The following is an 18,501-nucleotide window of genomic DNA, read 5'->3' on the forward strand; positions in this document are numbered from 1 at the left end:
GACCCATTACTATATATACTCACTTTAAAAATAAATTTTTAAGCCGGGTGCAGGGGTACACGCCTGTGATTCCAGCACACGGGGAGGCAGTAGCAGGAGGATCACTGTGACTGAGAGTCCAGGACAGCCAGACTACACAGAGAAACCATGTCTTGAAAAACAAACAAACAAACAAACGAGAAAAACCAAAACCAAAAATAAATAAAATATAAATATATATGTAAATGTACCCTTGTATGTAAAAATAAAGTGAAATAAGGTAGATGAAGTTGATTCCAAATAAAAGTCCAAGGTATAAAAAAAAAAAAACCTCTGTAATTTCAGCTTTAATGTTCATAACAAAAATAATTATAATGGAAAATCTGGGATTAAAAATTATTATTTTTATTACTTCCATTAATTAGAAATAAAAAGAAATTTGTCAGCATCCAGGAGCCTAATAGCAATATTGTCTTATCTTTAAGGCATACATGTCAGTTAACGAATATGAAATTGTAGGGGACGGGCTACATGGCCAGTGTTCAGCCATCTTGTCAGAGCCTAGTTTCCTATTTCTCCAGTAGTCTGCCATTCACTAGAAACCAACTTACCTTGTCGTAGGTTGGCAGTTAGACACGTGTTGGGTTCATTGTGGGGGCTGGTCATTCTAGACCCCCGAGCTACTCCTTTTCTGGTGAGACTACTGATAAGATCAGATTAAAGGCCACCTGCCTGCAAGCAGCAGTTCCGGGAGCTTTTTCCTGACTAACCAGATCCTTCACGACTTTCCTGGAATTTCTCTCTCCTGCAATTATAGCAGTTGTAAAGGTAGATACCTACTGAAGCATTCCAGAGTTAGGTATCCATAGCAACCCTTGCTTATGCAAATACCCATGCCTCTGTGCCTATACAAACTCTGTGAAATTTTTCAATAAACGGGGTTTGATCAGAATGCAGACTTGCCCCCTTCTTTGTGTCTAGTGTTCTGTCTCTATACAGGAAATTTTTCCTCCCGAGCATTAGTCGAACCCCGGTGGGCTGGGGCATGAAATACCACATTTTTTGTAGATCTACCATATAGTCAAATTTTCACACTTCTGGAAATACAACTAGGGAAGAAATCCATGTAGCAAAAAGATTCCTCAGTAGTAAAAGCATGGATTCAACCTATCTATTAATGGACAAATGGATAAAGTAAATGTGGGCTATATACATGATAGAATATTATTCAACCATAACATAATGAAACTCTGTCATCTAGAGCAGAATGGATAGGATTGAAGGTTGTTATGTTAAATGAAATGAGCCAGACGCAAGAAGACAAATACCAGATGTTCTCTTTTACACTTGAAAGCCCAACCCTTTTATCTCAAAACAAAGAGACAACTGTAGTAGTAATCCCTAGACACTAAGAAGGGTGGGTAGAATTTGGGGGACTGTAGGAAGGTGGACACTTAGCATTGGTCTGTGGGTGACCAGAGCACACAGCACCCTCTTACATCCAAGAGAATCTGGAGAGTCTCAAGGGTTGCAGATACTGAGAAACAGTGAGAAGATAAGGCATTGACAATCTGGATTGACCAGTGTGAGCCACATGTGTACTGAAATACCACACTGTATCTCATATACTTACATATTAATTAAAAAGAAGAAACAGAAAATAAAATAGTCACACTTCCAGAGGCCATTCCTGACCACAGAAGTAAAATGCTTTAAGTAGTCGTCACATTAAAAACATAAAAGAAGTAACTTTTATTTACTTATTATCAGAAAGAGAATGCAACTTTTTTCATTCATTTTTCCTTTCATCGCTTTACTCACAGTATTTCCAATCTAAACATACTATACTAATGAATTTCATTCTTGAATAGTAAGTAAATTTGCTAGTCATGTACCAAAACCAGGACTACTGTTACTGAACAATCAGATGTGTGTGATGGTCAGTTTCAATTGTCATTTAACACAATCTAGAATAAAATGGGAAAGAGTCCCTAGACAGGAGCTGTCCAGAGTAGGTTGAGCTGTAGGCATGCCTGTGAGGGATTTTTATATTTAGGTTAAGTGAGGTGAGAACAGACAGTCTGAAGGTGAACAGTGCCAATACATGAGCTAGCCCTCAACAAAATGAAAAAAGAGAGAGAGAGATTAATTCATTCATGTAGAGTGTAAGCCAAACTGTGAGGCAAATAAAGCCTTTCTCCCTTAAGTTATCAGGATATTTATCACTGCAACAGGAATAAAACTAGGACAATGTATAATTAAAATATTTAAACCTATGAGTTCTTAATAATCATTACTGTTAAATTATTATATGAAATTTACAAATAATTGGGGGGGGGCATCTTTGGAACAGGAAGGCTCCCAGGATCTATGGGGGTGACCCTATCTGAGACTCCTGGCATCAGCGGATATGGAGCCTGAAGTTACCACATCCTGTAGCCAGGTGGGACTTCTAGTGGAGGAAGTACCCAACCCACCCATAAAACCTTTGACCAAAATTTTGTTTTGCCAACAAGAATTGTAGGGATAAAGTGGAGCAGAGTTTCAGAGAATGGCCAACCAATGACTGGCCCAACTTGAGACCCACCCAATGAGAGAGAGCTAACCCCTGGCACTATTAACAATACTCCGCTATGCTTGCAGACAGGAGCCTAGCATAACTGTCTTCTGAGAAGTGTCATCCAGCAGCTGATGGAAAGAGATGCAGAGACCCACAGTCAAACAATAGGCTGGACCCCAGGAGTCTTGTGGAAGAGGGGGAGGAAGGATTGAGGGAGCTGGGAGGGTCAAGGAGACCACAAGAAGACCTACAAAGTAAACTAACCTTGGCCCACGGGGCCTCACAATGGCTGGACCACCATCTAGAGAGCATACAGGGGCTCAACCTAGGCCTCTACACATATGTGGCAGGTGTGAAGCTTTCTCTTCATGTGGGTCCCCTAACAATTGGAGCAGGGGCTGTCTCTGACTCTGTTATCTGCCTTTGTGTTCCCTTTCCCATAGCTGGGCTGCCTTGCTTGGCCTCAGTGGTAGAAGATGCGCTTAGTCCCACCACAATTTGATGTGCCAGGGTGGGTTGGTGTTCCCCTTATTTGAAGAGAAGGGAAGGGGTAGTGGGGGTGAGGGGGGTGAGGGTGGAACTGGAAGGAAAAAAAGGCACACACACACACACAGAGAGAGAGAGAGAGAGGGAGAGAGAGAGAGAGAGAGAGAGAGAGAGAGAGAGAGAGAGAGAGAGAGAGAGAGAGCTACACATCTAAAGAGGGCTTTCCATTCAGATGAACCAAAACACAAGCAAGATTCACTGGTAAAGCTCATGACAACATATGAATCATTGTGACAAGGATGATTTCAGAGACTTGATGACTACAGCCTGGCTTGAGCTATGACAGAGTTACAAAGGAGAGAGGGAGCAGTAGGAGCAGAAACAGTTACAGATTCCAAGTCAGGGATTTATTTAGTATCCCTGGCCTACAAACAGTCATCTTCTGCTTCATCCAGCTACAGTCAGTGGCAGAGCTGTGTGGAAACAGAGAATGGCAGATCTCACCAGCAGCCACCTGAGAGGTTCTGCCAAGGCCGGTCATGTACGGGTTAGTGCTTATATACAGTACTGTGCCTTTGACTTGTGATATTCGAAATATCAAATGAAGAAAACACAATACACTCTCTTTGTGTTATATGGTGGTTTTGATCCTTTCCTTTGGAGCAACTGTGTTGTTTATAGAATGAGTTTATTACTTTTTAATTATAAGAAATTTTTTAAGAAAAAGCCATAATGCATGCTGTGAGCTCATAGAAAGATGGAATTATTGAGAATTAAGCATTTCCTGGATAATTATCCAAGTTACAGCCCAAATTCTCATTTTTAACATATTTAATGTAGTGATGGAGATGGGCTTCCAAAGACACTGTTTATTGAAATTGAAATCCCAAGGTTTGTAATCCTGTGTATAGGAGAATCTAAATTTAGTGTTAAATTGCACTGTGAAATTTAAATGTTACTAAAATTCTCCAAGGCTCAGTTTCTTCACATATAAGCCAGCATAAAGTGCACCTATGTTATAGTATTGTTGAGAATTTTAAAATAAATGATGTTATAAAACTACTTGAGTTGGTACATTACAGATATTTTTCTTGATTGCAATATTACGCTTGTAGACACTGTTTTGTTACAAGCTTATATATCACAAAGCTCATATTTTCTTAGGCAGATACAATATGATGGATAAGTTTGCGAATGTCATCATAACCAACTCATTTTATGTGATTCTTGTCTTCTGTAACATTGGCTTAGGAGGACTCTGGTAGTAATGTATGAATTACCGATTAGTGAATTCTCTATGGCAATTTTATTTTCTAGTGACTAAAAATGTAGCACATGGAAATAATATCTCATTTTCATTGCAAAACAATAGAAAGTGGAAAAGTATACCATGTAGGTAAATGCAATGGTCCTGGGCCTTTCTAATAAATTTCTTCATTATGGAGGGAACCGAAAACCTTACTGGTTATATTTGAAGTCTATATTTAGTAGAAAGCAAAGGAAAATTAAAATATAGTAGCTGTTTGAAAAATATCTGTACATTTTATTATAGAATTTTCAATTTTTCATGTTTGTTTATGGTATTAATGTAATCTATGGCTTTTACTACCATTCTCGGTGTTATTGTATGGTGCTCAGTATTAATTGTCAACTTAAGTCACCTGGGAGATAAGCATCTAGATAAGCCTGTGGAGATTCCATTGGTTACATTAATTGAGATAGGAAGAACTGCCCACTGTGGGTGGCACCATTCCCTGCGTGGGCTTTTGTACAAAAATGGAGACAGAGAACTGAGGGCACGTCTTCATTTCTGCTTCTTGACTGTGGGTGCAATGTGAGAAGCTGCTTCCTACTACCGACACTGTGACTCCTCCATAGTTACACAGTATAGCCTCAAACTGTGAGCTCAAGTAACCCCTTTCTTCTTAACTTTTTTGTCTCAGAGCATTTTATCAGCACAGAGGAGAAACTGAGACAAAAATTAGTACCTGTAAGAGAAGTGGGGCAGCTGCTGTAGAGACATAATAATAAAGTTCTTCAGCCTTTGGAGCTATATGACATCACTGAAACATGCAGTAGTTTGGTGCTTTGGACTACAAAAGCCATAGAATTCTGGAAGGAGAACTTAATGGCCATTTTGCTGGGATCTTGTGAAACAGAGATGCTATGAAAAATGAAGACAGTGTGGGTGTGGCCCATGAGGGCTCAAAGGCGAATGAGAGCTTTATTAGAAAAGGACTAGGAGGCTTTCGTGTGATGTTTTGGCAAAGAATCTGACAACGTTCTACCTGTGTCCTGAGAACTTGAGTGAAGCTGACTTTAAAGACAATGGACTAAAATTCGCTTGGTTGAGGAAGGGATTATGAACAGGCTCACAGTTTCTCAGGAAGAGAGCAGACAGCAAAGCAGCCATAATTGTTCAAGAGGACAATCTCTACTGAAGAGGAAGATGGTACTCTGCACTGGAACAGTACGAAAGGTGGCTTCAGGATAAAGCTCACTCATTAAAGGTTCCAATTTATAGAAATGCAAATGTATATACTATGAGCATATACAGGGGGAGGAGGTCCCCCTCAGGAACAGTCATAGGGGAGGGGAGTAAGGGGAAAATGGGAGGGAGGGTGGAATGGGAGGATACAAGGGAGGGGATAACCATTGAGATGTAATATGAATAAATTAATAAAATAAAATTTAAAAAAAAGAAAGAAAAATCATTGCCTCCAGAATAGGCTTTAGTTTTAATAATTTTTAAAAATATGTCCTCTCATTGACTTAGTATTACATTTATATTTAAAAAAAGAAATGCAAATGTACATGGAAGGAGAAAGCTTGAATTGAGTGTGAAAGCAGCTGAGGAAGTTCCCTGTTCCTCAAAAGCAGGAGCTTAGGAGAGGGCTTTCCAAAAAAAAAAACCAGTCAGCACGAAGAAGCTGACTACACTGTGGTCCAAGAATCCTAGTTCCTTCTAATGATGGCAGCAGAGCTTGGCAGTGCCATCCACATGGCGTTGGATTAGAGGCATGAAAGACAAGATTGTGCGTGTCATGGAGTCCTGCTCCAGTGTGTGGTCTCAGAGTGCAGGGGAGGCTAGGCAATGTGTGGTGAGAGGTCCATGGAGACATTTGTGTGAAGCTGGAAAGGTAGCGCCTAGGTTGAGGTACGGACTCCAGGATATTGGAGATGCCAAGAACATGTAATATTTGCCATGGAGACCCATGGAGTGTGTTGATGATGAGCCAAGAATAGAGGCTATGTGCACTGCAGATGGCAGAGCTGGAGAGGTGGAGCCTATTAAAATATTATCCCGGCTTTGAATTAAATGTGATAACATTTCAAGTATAGATTGAAGCTACAGAGCTTATCTCGAGGTTTCTAGAAAAATCCACGTCTCTGGAAGTGAATAAGGTGAATTCACAGTGTGTGTCATGGAAGGCTTTAAATGGCTAAGAATAAAAGGATTCTGCTTATAACATGGTTTGTGCCTACCCACTCCTCGATGGCCTCGAGGCATTGTGCAAACAAGCAGAAAGTAAGACTGCTTCTAGAGAGAAGTGGGGAGAATAGTTAAACCAAGGGAGAATGAGACTTTCAGGCGCTTTCAGTTTTGAGCATTTTGCAGATGGCATTTAGTATGTTTCCAGCGCTACGTGAGGGGGTGGTAAACAGCTCTGGAAGAAGTGAACTTTTCCTTATAGTCTGGCATCACATCCCAAGGCAAAGCAGGTCTGAGCTTTGGGGTCCCTTTGTCTGCTCATCAGAAACATCTGCTTTGCTGGGCTTGGTGGTACACACCTGTTCTCTGGCTTAGGACATCACAGCAGGACCAGGAGTTCAGGCTCTTCCTTAGCTACATAGCTAGTGTGAGGCTCTTAGTCTACATGAGACTATGTCTCAAAAAAAGAAAAGAAAAAAAGTCTGCCTTGGAGCCTCCTGAATTGTGGGCTTGCACCTGTCCTTCAGGGTAGACTTGGAGTGCTCCTGCCATCACTGGACAAGGTCATACTTGGAGGTTTCATCTCTAAGTCTCTCCTCTCAGCCTGGAGGAGGAGCAGAACAGAACTGAGACACACACTTCAGCAACTCAACTCTGTCTGAAGGAGTTCACTCCAGACCACAAATTAGAGTTGCGTGTGCAACACAACTTCACAGTAAGTTCTTCCATAGCACAAATGGATGTTGAGTAGGCATTCCCCAAAGGCCCTATTTGTATGTAAACATGAAGGAACGGCTATTAAAGCTGTGGTCTTACCATGTGCCTTGTGCTGTACATATGGAGGAAGCTGGTTGAGAGCATTCCACTGATAGTCTGGCTGTGGGGGGAAAATAAAGCAGTTACAGAAACATAGACCTCAAAAGTAAAGCAGAGTGGCACATTAAAATATAATTATACTTTGTGGATTTTATTAAGTAGCCAATGCACAAAAACAGACATTTTAATACAAATCTTCTACCCATCTTCCTCAGCTCACTCCCATTTACCTCAGCCCTTTGCATGTTCATAGCTAGAACTCCTATGACTTGAGACTTGTATATTTTCTGTCTGTTTCCTTTCCCCTCTTCCCTTTCTTTTCTTCTCTCTCTCTTCTTTTTTTTGCTCTTCCCTCCAACCTCTCTCTTTTCTTAGCATTTTTTACCAACTTGACATAAAGTAGAATCACGGAGAAAGAGGAAGCCTCAACTCAAGGCACTGCCCCCATCAGACTGACCTGTGAGTATATCTGTGAGTCCCTTGATCAACAATTGATGTGGGAGGACCTAGGTTACTGTGGGTGGTACCAACTCTGGGCAGATGGCCCTGGGCTGTGTAAGAAAGAAGGCTGTGGAAGCCATGGGGAGCAAGCACTATTCCTTCATCACCCTCTGGGCTTTAGTTTCTGCCTCCACCAGGTTCCTGCTTGTGGCTTCCTTCAGGGATGAACTGTGGTGCAGATGTGTGAGCCACATCAACCCTCTCCTCCCCGAGTTGCTTTCAGTCAGTGTTTTATCATATCATCAGGCAGTAAATCAGGCCATGATGAGAACATTCCCTTCCCTTCCTCTCTGCTTCTCTTCCTTTCCCCCGATTTTTCTCCTATTCACACCCTCCCCCCACCTCGTTCCTCCCTCTCCTCTGTCTTGAAATGATGTTTTTGGATCTCTGAAGAAGAAAAATACCTCTGGAGTCTTAACATCTCCTGCAAATCAAATGAAGCACATTGCTGTCAACAAATGCTGTTTTTAAAACCTTCATTTATAGGTAATAAGAAAGCTGAGATGAGGCACATGCCTTATTCCCAGCATTTGGGAGGCAGCGGCAGGTGGGTCAACGTGAGTTCGAGGCAAGCCTGGTCTACAAAGCAAGTCCATGAGAGCCAAGGCTACACAGAGAAACCCTGTCTTACAAAACAAACAAACAAAGAAACAAGCAAACAAACAAAACAACAACAACAAAAAACCAAAACAAAACAAAAAAGAAAAGAAAGCCAGGACAAAATACAAATTTCTAGTGGATTGACAAAGAACCCACAGATGTCTTGGGAATGCAGCCATCAGAAGTTCAGGAATCAGAACTGGACAAAGCTTCCTTCATGCTGCGCCTCCACAGAAGGTTGTGTCCACATTGCGCCGTAGGAACACTAAATGGACTAGATTTTTTTTTTTACTTGACATTTCCTAAGTTTACACTTACATGTTGATTGTCAGGGAACAAGCTAGCTGCGTTGAATAAATGATATTTTATTGTGTTGGCTAGTTTTACATCAACTTGACACAAGCTGTAGTCCTCTAAAAGGGGGAAGCCTCAGTTGAGAAAACGCTTGCATAAGATCTGGCTATAGGCAAGCCTGTAGTGCATTTTAATTAACCCATTGTGGGTGGTGCCTGTTAGGACTAAAAATGACTAGAGTGAGAGGCAACAGATCTGATATGGAGAGATTTATTGTAGAAACACGGGGAAAGGAAGAATAGGAAGGGCTTAGGGCCTGAGTGGGCCATGAGGGTAGAGAGAGCAAGAGATGGGGGGGGGGGGGAGAAAGAGAAAGGGAAAGGGGGATCCCCTTAGAGAGAGTACAAGAAACAGAGGTAAGAGGGAGGCAAGGTGGCAGGTTGCTCCTTAAATATTGCTCTGGAGCTGAAGGGTATCTAGCACATCACCTGGAGGCAGGTGATGATGTCAGAGGTTGCTAAGCAACATAGAGGTAGCCTCCTAAAAGCTAACAGTGCCACCCCAAGGTTGCTGGTTCTGAGTTTTATAGGAAATCAGGCTGAGCGAGTCACGTGGAGCAAAGCAGTAACCAGCACCCTTCCATGGTCTCTGCATCAGTTACTTCCATCTGTCCTGTTTATTTCCTGACAAATTTGAGTTCCTGCCTTGGCTTCCCTCTTTTCTTCCCAATTTATTTTTGGCCATTTTGTGTCGTCACAGTAATATTAGCCTCAACTAAGACACTTATTGTCCTAAACTGCCACAAAAATTCTAAGCCATTGACTTTACATTTAACTCTTGGACTGAAGGTTTGTCAGCTCTTCCCGTCGTCCATTATGTTGGTCTAGTTTTCTGCTCACACTCACTATGCCTCCTTTTCCCCCCATTCCCCCACTAGTAACGCAGGCCTTGCGCTCAATTATTCAATTCTCTCCTAAATACAATGCAAGGAAAATTACCCAATAAGGAGAATTTGCAAGGCTGCCTCAACAGCAATTTATAGCAAATAGCAAATACAAAAATTAGAGACAAAGCTTAACTATCATAATTTATTTAGTTCAGTTCCTGAGAAAGGCTGCCGTCACTGCTGCCTCATACACCTCAACCCTTGGACACCTAGGCTCTTGGCTCCTTTGCCCTATGAAGGAGCTACAAGAGGAAATGAGATCAGCTCTCCTTCTTTGTGTTCTCGTTTATTTTGAGATGACTCAAGTGCACATAAGTGATGTGTGCCCTGGCTTTATATTCAAGGAGAGCTGCCAAAAGCAGGCAATAAAGTGTAATCTTACCAACATTATTAGCTGTGATTTCATTCAAGCTTAGATGTAAATAATGATGAATTATTCTTTTGAAATTCACCTCGAGGCTGTGTTATATTGATTTCATTCAAGAGAATACTGTTTAATATGTAAGCCTTTACTTTGTCTTCATCAAATATTGGCCCCTTTTGGGGGTCATAACTTTATGATCTGTAATTCCTTGCCTCTTCTAACAAACAGGGACATTTATTATGCCATAGCGCATGAATTTCTTCATGTTAATAAAGGTTGACAGAGCAGCCAACCATCTATACTCCTACTAGATTTGAGTTATTCCTGTACTTTGTGCTACCCAATTCCCCAAACTGTAGGCCTAACTCTTTTTCCTTATCTTTCCCACAAACAGTTTACTTCTCCATCCTTGAGGGACAGGCTTTAAGGAATGACGGCTGTGGTTGAAGAGCCCCGGAAGTGTCTCTGGCAAAGACTGAAAAGCAATAGAGCAGGTAACAAAGATAGAGAGTAGATGCAACCAGAGACTGGCCACATCAGAGAAAGGAACAGGTCACAAAAGGGACCCCACTAAGTTCCATGGCCCTTCTGCCACGCAACAGATGCCATATGCTCCTACAGGAGAAAAGTTTGTGTTATACTCTCACACAGCATTACCAGGGTTCCAGACAACTGGAGAAATGCATTTCTCTAAGTGTTCTGCTAGGAAAACCCTGTTTCAAAGTATCAGAGTTGGGCATGATCATAAACATTGTTTATAAAGCCTAAGGGCAGAGAGAGTTGTCTGTTTATTCCAAGATGCAGAAAATGTATGACCATTTCACTTGGATGAGAGTGCCACCCATGATGATAAATTTCTCAATTTCCTAATTGGGAACATGGTGATCATAGGGGCAGAAAATATTGCTCCTCAGAAGGACAGCAAGGGTGCTCTGGTTCTGACTCATACAGGCTGATGGTCCAAACAAATTTCACTTACAGTTCTTAAACTCTCCTGGCAGACACAGCTACAAAGACCTTTAGTGAGCTATGTTTTCTTGGATCTTAAAACAAATCAGTTTTTAACTGGGAAAAGTAAAAAATCTTTTGCATGTATCTAGTAGTATTTATGGTAATTCAATAACAGTTTATGACTGAAGATAGCATCACAGTTGTTGGATTTGATGTCTTATATGTAAAAATGTACTTTGGGTGGTATCATATGTGATAATTGAGGGTGGCTCATGTAAAATATGTTTGTTCAAGAAAATAGAGCTCTCAAATGCTTTTTCTGCATCTAAGGAGATGATCATGTGGGGGTTTTTTCCCCTTCAGTTTGTTTATATGGTGGATTACATTGATGGATTTCCGTACATTAAGCCATCCCTGCATGCCTGGAATGAAGCCTAACTTGTCATGGTGAATGATATCTTTGATATGTTCTTGTAATCATTTGGTGAGTATTTTATCAGGGATTCTGCTTAAACTATTTCACTAACCAAGGACAAGTAGTAAACATCGAACCCCAACTCTGATCTACCCAATGGACAGAACATTCTCCAAGATGAGACTTGATAGCCTATGACCATATAGTGGATGAGGAGGTCCCCCTCAGTCTTAGACCTAGGGGAGAGGAATAGGGTAAAAGCAGGAGGGAGGGAGGAATGGGAGGATACAAGTGATGGGATAACAGTTGAGTTGTAATCTGAATAAATTAATACAATTAAAATAACCTTCCCCCACACAAATAAATTAGAGCTCAGTTTGATAGCTTCTACTTAAGCTATTTATATCTATATATGCTGTGCGTTCAGTTCCCAAAGATAATTATAGTGAATATGGACCATAAGAACATTGCACATTGGAGATTAGGAAAAACAAAACAAAACAAAACAAACTCTTATTTCAGAGATGCACATCATTTCTACCAAACATATGATTATGCTGGACTCGGAAGTCTTGTTCACTGCATGCTCCCATAGATGCTATCCTGGCCCTGGGGCTTTTGGTACCCACGAATCTCAAAGATGGAAATCCAGGCCACAGTTATAAGTAGGGAGATAAATCTGAGGGAAAGCAAGACTGCCAGCTTACTGGAAGTTAGTGAAATTGAGAAGCCACACTGACACTTTCTATAAACAACCAACCTTTGTTTACATTTGAAAGTTTAGCCTAATCTAGCATACTACTTGCTCAAAACAATAAATGTCAATAAATCTTAGGAATGATAGAAATGTCTCCTGAGGAAGATGGCATCCTCATTAAGAAAATTGGGAACAACTGAAAAGTACACACACATAGCTTTGCTTATCTCTCAGGTGCTCGTGCTTTTGCCTGAACATACTCCGACATATCCTGTGTGTCTTTGATATGTTCTGAGAGGTACATGGGCTCCTTGACTTTCTCTGTAATTCCCCAGTGCTATTTTTAGATACGGTGAGAAATATGTAGGATTCTGGACCATCTACTGCATTACTAGAAAAAGATGTCATTGGGACGATGAGAAATGTTAGGAGAAAAAAAAACCTGGGTAAAAGGCAAGAGGCCTTATGTATGGGCCAATATGTCCATTTTAGTTGCTTGCTTTCCTAGTTTTTCTTTCTCTATCTGACAGAATTTTATCTACAGAAAAAAAATAGATATTATTTATCAGGAGATTTCAAGTCATTAGTTCCAAGCTGATCTTGACCAAGCTATGAGTGTCTTACTCACCCAGAAGCCCAAGGGTAGGTATGCTGCCTGCAGTAATGGCAAATGAAAGAGACTGGCCCTGCTTGTGATTCTATCTTAAAATTCTCAAAGGCAGGTCAAATCACTCTGTCTTGGTAAAGCTATTTAAATAATAAATACAAAAACATCCACCACTTGCTGAAATTGAAATTGGTCAGTCTCACATTGAGACTCTCTCTCTCTCTCTCTCTCTCTCTCTCTCTCTCTCTCTCTCTCTCTCTCTCTCTCTCTCTCGAGGTATGCTATGTCTTATCACAGGACACCTGCTGTTCTGTATACTTTCTATACAGTCTGGTCTTGTCAGTGCCTCTCTGCAGAACAGCATGATCTCCACTTGAGAGGCAAGGACACTTGGATGCAAGATGGATAAGTTATTTAGAGTTACACTGCTTTGCATTATGTCTTCTCACTATTTAAGGCCCAACTTCATCTTGCAAAGTCAACAGCCTGGAATCCTTCCAGAGGAAGCTGGCTTTTGAATTGTTATTCATACCATTGGCATCTTAAGTCTATGTTCTGCATTCCTGTAAAGTATGGTCAAATGTCCCTGTCAGTGCACTTAACAAGAACCATCAAATCACCCCCTGCACCTTTTAATGAATTCTACTACTATATTACAACAATGAGTGAGATATTTAAAAAATGATTAGCTTGTCATAGTTTGAAAGAAAAATCCTAATAGATTTAAGAGATTCGATCTAAGGATGTTTCTTAACTGATGAACACAAATTTTCCTATATTATACTTAGACAATTGATTTTTTATTTATGTAAATAAAAACTACAGATGTCATGGGAATAAAAGTTACTTGTGGGCCGTTCTCTGTAATGTTAAACAGATGAACATATGTTCTTGGCTGGATCAGAGATCTGTAACAGGAAGTACATTGCCAAACCTCGACACCAAGTTATCACCAACTAAATTTAATATAGTAGGAATGAAATATGGCAGGAAATAAAATAAATTGTGTTTAAACAAAATGAATTAAAGTGAGTTCTCATGTAAGAAATAAATGAGTGTAATTCGTTCACTAAGAACAATTAGAACTTTTCACCCATTATGTTCCTTATTAGATTGAATAAATGATTTTCCTAAAATTATCTAATTATGTTTTGATCTCATTAACTCACATTTTTATTGCATAAAATAATTTCTAATTTCTTAGAAATGGATCTGCCAAAATAACTCACATGTAAAATTGGGAATTTAATGTCAGTGCTGGAAAAATAGTCAAGAAAGTACAACTTAATTGACAGTCTATTGTGAATTAATACTTTAACATTTCTTGGAAGGCTGAAAATTTTGAAGCTAAGTGGCCAGCAGAGCAGGCCTCGTGCCAATTTCCTCTTTATTGAAAGTGTGAGATAACTTTCAAGTACAGTGTTCTGGCTCTATTATTTATAAATCACATTATGTAAGTGATGGTGGGGAGAGGGAGCGAGGGCAAGGGCAAGAGAGAGAGACAGAGACAGAGAGAGACAGAGACAGAGAGAGACGGAGACAGAGAGAGACAGAGACAGAGACAGAGACAGAGACAGACAGACAGACAGACAAAGAGAGAGGGCCATGAGAGGAGAGGAAAACATCTTAAAGGAGAAGGATGGAGGTGAAAATCCTATGAGATGAATACATGGGACTTAAGAGGATAGAAGCATCTGAGAGGAGGAAGAATACCAGGAAGAGGGAGACAGAGAGAAGAGGGGCAGACATGAACGTGCTTATGAGGATGGCACAATGGAATGCTTTACGTTGTATGTTAACTTCAAACTTAATAGAAAGGCGACACTAGCTACATTTTCCTTAATTAACGCCAGCATTTACTCATCGTAGTAATTTCCTGAGCCTATTTTTATATATTCTATTATATTTAACTTGCTTACATTTAATATACTCTATCTCCTGAAACTGGCTTCCTTGAAAGTGAACCAGTTCTATTACGTCTGGAAACGCACTGAACAAAACCTGGGATTTCACTAGCCATGTGCACGGCATTTAGAAATATGTATACCTTGGAAAGCAGGAACATTCCAGCACAGCCCTTCAAAGAAAAAGGCTTCAAAACAACTTGCCTGTATTTGAGTAGTAGCTAGTTAAACTCTCACTCCACCAAGATAAATATTATAAGAAAAAGATCAGAAGAACTCTTATTTCATAAACAGTCTCTGGGACCCAGGGTTGGGAAATTCTTTAATACACTTAAGTTAAAAGGAATTTCTAGTGGTTTCTATCTCCTTATAAGAATGTATGGGGATGATTTCATTCCCACTAATAACCTCTTAAAAACTGAATGCCAATCACCAGAATTCAAAAGAGTTTGAAGTTTAAAAAGAAATAAGAAAATAAAAATAGAACACATATATGCTTTGTGAAGGTTCTTTTTCCTAGCCTACAACTGAGACTTCGGTCTGTCTAACTGGGACTGAAAACGTATTTTTTCCTCTTTAATACTTAAATTATTTTCAAACAAAAGTATTTCCAATCAAAAATATTCTTAACCTCTTTTCACAGATATTCCTTCATAATGGAATGTAGAGATAGCTATGATTATAATTTTAATCTTTGTTTATTTGGCAAGCCAGTCAATTTTTTTTTTTAAATTCATGGGCACATTAGGAGCTCAGAAGTAAAGCAGCATTGATAGTTTTTTTTTAAGTGTTTTTACTTATTATTTTGTTCCATCTTCCACTGTGGACCACTGGCCAGTAAAGGGCTTTAACGTCAACACTATTTCAAGTTCTAAATAAGAATTAACTGGCAATAGCCACGGCAGCCACTGAGTGCCACATGCCTCAAGTCCTACACATGGCACTTGGTGGCATGGCCATTGTAGTTGTTCAATGAAAAGCCAAAATGGTAAAAATGTAAACTAAGAACGTTAGCAATAGAGCCATCCACACACAGAAGAGATGGGGTTTTTGTTTCCTCTTTGCTACTATGAACCAGGGTACACCTGCCACTGTCTTCCTTAAACCTAAGCCAAACCACTTACTCAGATAATTGACCTCACTGGGAAAGAAGACCGAACGTCACCATTAAATTTTGCCTCTTTCCCTATGATGTAGTAACGAAGTCCACTCGGTGATCTTGAGGGAGGCTGGGGTAGGAGGAGGAGGGGGAAGTTGATGTTCAAAAGCAAACTACCCACAGATGGGAGGAGCTGAGCTAGCCTGATGGCCCGTGAGTACATCAGTGAGAAGGATTCTTTTTACAACACACGTGTGGAACTTGCAAGATGACTCGGTAAGAAATAAGGTATCTGCCTCTGAGCCTAAAGAACCGACATGGTGGAAGGAGAAAATCAACTCCTGAAAGTGGTTCTCTGATTTCCACTGAGCCATGCAACGCGTGTGCTTGGACATAAACATACAAATAAACAAGTATCCGTAAACGGGAAAAAAAGACTCCACTTACTGCTCAGCCAGCCAGAGGCCAGCAGGGGCAGTAGAATGGCCTACTGCCATCATTTTCCGAAACGGTCCAGAGTCTGAGCTAGTAGTGTTGTAAAAACACATCACAAGACTCTCTAGACTCACTGCTAAAAGACTTTCATATTAAGATGATGGATTCCCGCTGCCTGTTGACTTGGTGATGTGTCCCCTTCCCGCCCCCCGGCCCCGCCCCGCCTGTTGACTTGTTGATCCCGGGTAAAGCCCCTTAACCCATCCGAAATGCAACCCCCCCCATTTGAATTCCGCCTCTTCTATGACCAGCCATGATCATACCATTTCTGGCCTCTTGTCCCCTTTGCTTGTGACTTTCTCACCTCTCCTTGGCTGCACCTGCCTTTACACTTCCCTGAGTCCTCGGAAGGTGAGGAGCTCCCGATTGTCAACGCATCCTGAAGAGCCTATGTTAAAAACAAAGCACAGTGTTCTTTATTGCGATCTTAGCAAGTTTCCATAATTGTTACAATGCCCCCCAGCCTAAGAGGAGGCCTTTTAAAACGCTCTTTACATGGCTGACTAGCTTTTTTCTGTGGTCTGTGTATGTGAATACTTCCCAGGTCTGTCTTCCCCGTGGGGATGGGTATGGTATTCCACCTCCCTTAGAGTAAAGAGGATCACTCATGTTGGCCTCACTGTTTCCTAGCGAGGAAGAAAAAAAAGAGGAAGAGCCTTCTGCAGTCTCTGATTCCCTTCGGTGTATTTTCTATCTGTGCTACTCAAATTTTGCTGGCATCTAGAAGAACAGGCACATCCTCCCTGGGCACTGTATCCAGAGGTTATGAATGTCTAAGGAGATCCAAGAACAGTGCTATATAACCATACCATATCTCCAAGGAAGTCTATACCAAGTGGCCATTTGTACAATCACTGGCTGTAGGCCCTGCTGTGTTTCTCTTCTGCTCTGTCCTTTTCTAGCACTCCTATCCCTGACCTAGCCAGCCATATTTATATTTTATCAAAACATTTATTTACTCATGACTGTGTGCTATAACTTTATGATTTTTGCCATGGGATGAGGAAGCAAAGGGAAGCGTGTATTTGCTAGTGATTTCTCATTCCTTCTCACCAGCTTATGGTGCTATGTACTCATACTTAGATTACATAAGGACGTTTCCTTTAGTTTGGACATATACAATTTATGATGAGTTTAATAAAAATACTTTTCAACGTTGTGGCAGGTACTCTCAATCCATGCTTGTCCTCAGCGCCACAATTCGGCAGCTTACTGACTAGTCAGTCGAGTGAGTCGGGTTTATCTCAGAGTCTATGCATTCACAGCTTACAAAACTAAGTTTGGCTAACGAACGATCTCAGTCTCAGTGTAAGCCTCCACTGTCTACACAGGACTGTCATAAAGGCAGGAAGAGGAAGCCAGCATATAGTTTTGAACAGATGTGGTCAAACTGGGAATTTTCAAGTGGTGGGCTTTGGAACCTACACATATTGCCTATTCCGAATGGGAGTGTTCATTTTCAGAAGTTGGCAAAACAAAAATGAAGAGATCTGTATCAGCTTATGAACCCCAAGGCCAAGTTCTCAGCACAAAGGAGATTTATTAGTCCCAGAGGACCAAAGTGAAGAGAATAAGGGATAAAGACAAGAGACAGAGAATGGAGGAGAAGGGGAAGGGAACGAGGGAGAGGGGAAAGCAGGTGTTTGTCCCAGGGTGGGGCCGAGGGGAGGAGCAAAGCCTCTGGATAGAGAGGAGACAGACATGGCCCATAGGAATATGTCTAAAGGGAAAAGGGAAAGCTCCATGTTAGGGTGAGGTGTTTAATCTTAATTGGGCCTGTTAATCAGGTGAGCCAGAGGGGGCTTTTGATTGCTGCTGAATCTCAGTATTTTGATAGCTTGACCCTTGGAGAAGGAAGTGGCCAAATAAGGGAATAGACCTGCGGCTAGCTTTAGGTGTGTAGCCTAATGGTTTTTAGCAAGGCAGAGGGAATGGACAATCAGGGCAAGGCCTCCCAGAGCCATGTTTGCCATGCTCGCTCAGGGTGGCTAGAGCCCCTTTACAAACAATGTTTCTGTGGTTGTTGTTCTTTTTGTTTTTATATTTTCTTCCTCTAGGAGAAAATTAGAGAACGAAGTTGTGAAATAAATTGGTTGTTGTCTTAATTTACTTATTTACTTATGATGGTGTGCTGCGGGCCGTTATGAGTATGAGAGCATTCAGTTCTTTTGTACCATGTAGAAACTGCATAACTCTAGGAAATATCAAGAAAGTTAAAAATAATGTTAGGCCGTATAAACGATAGTAGAGGCACCCCAGCAAGGGTGGCAGAAGTGAGTGACAGTAATCAAATATGCCAGTAGAATGTCCAGTACTTGTGACTAGATCACTTCTCTAAGTCATCTTGTTTGAAT

The 18,501-nt window shown here is 40.9% G+C and overlaps 1 protein-coding gene across 2 annotated transcripts in view; it reads right to left on the minus strand.

Annotated features, from left to right (window-relative positions):
- The window catches only part of TNIP3 (TNFAIP3 interacting protein 3), a 40,953-nt gene that overhangs the window by 8,760 nt on the left and 13,692 nt on the right, over nucleotides 1-18,501 (minus strand). For both annotated transcript variants that reach the window (XM_084785355.1, XM_084785354.1), the window contains 2 exons: nucleotides 16,452-16,535; nucleotides 7,275-7,335 (listed from right to left, as the gene is read on the minus strand). In XM_084785355.1, coding sequence (XP_084641481.1) covers nucleotides 7,275-7,335; nucleotides 16,452-16,535 — 145 coding nt within the window. The remainder of the gene's footprint in view (nucleotides 1-7,274; nucleotides 7,336-16,451; nucleotides 16,536-18,501) is intronic.

Source organism: Acomys minous (assembly GCF_964271855.1).
Source record: "Acomys minous genome assembly, chromosome: 6".
Classification (NCBI taxonomy): Eukaryota; Metazoa; Chordata; class Mammalia; order Rodentia; family Muridae; genus Acomys; species Acomys minous.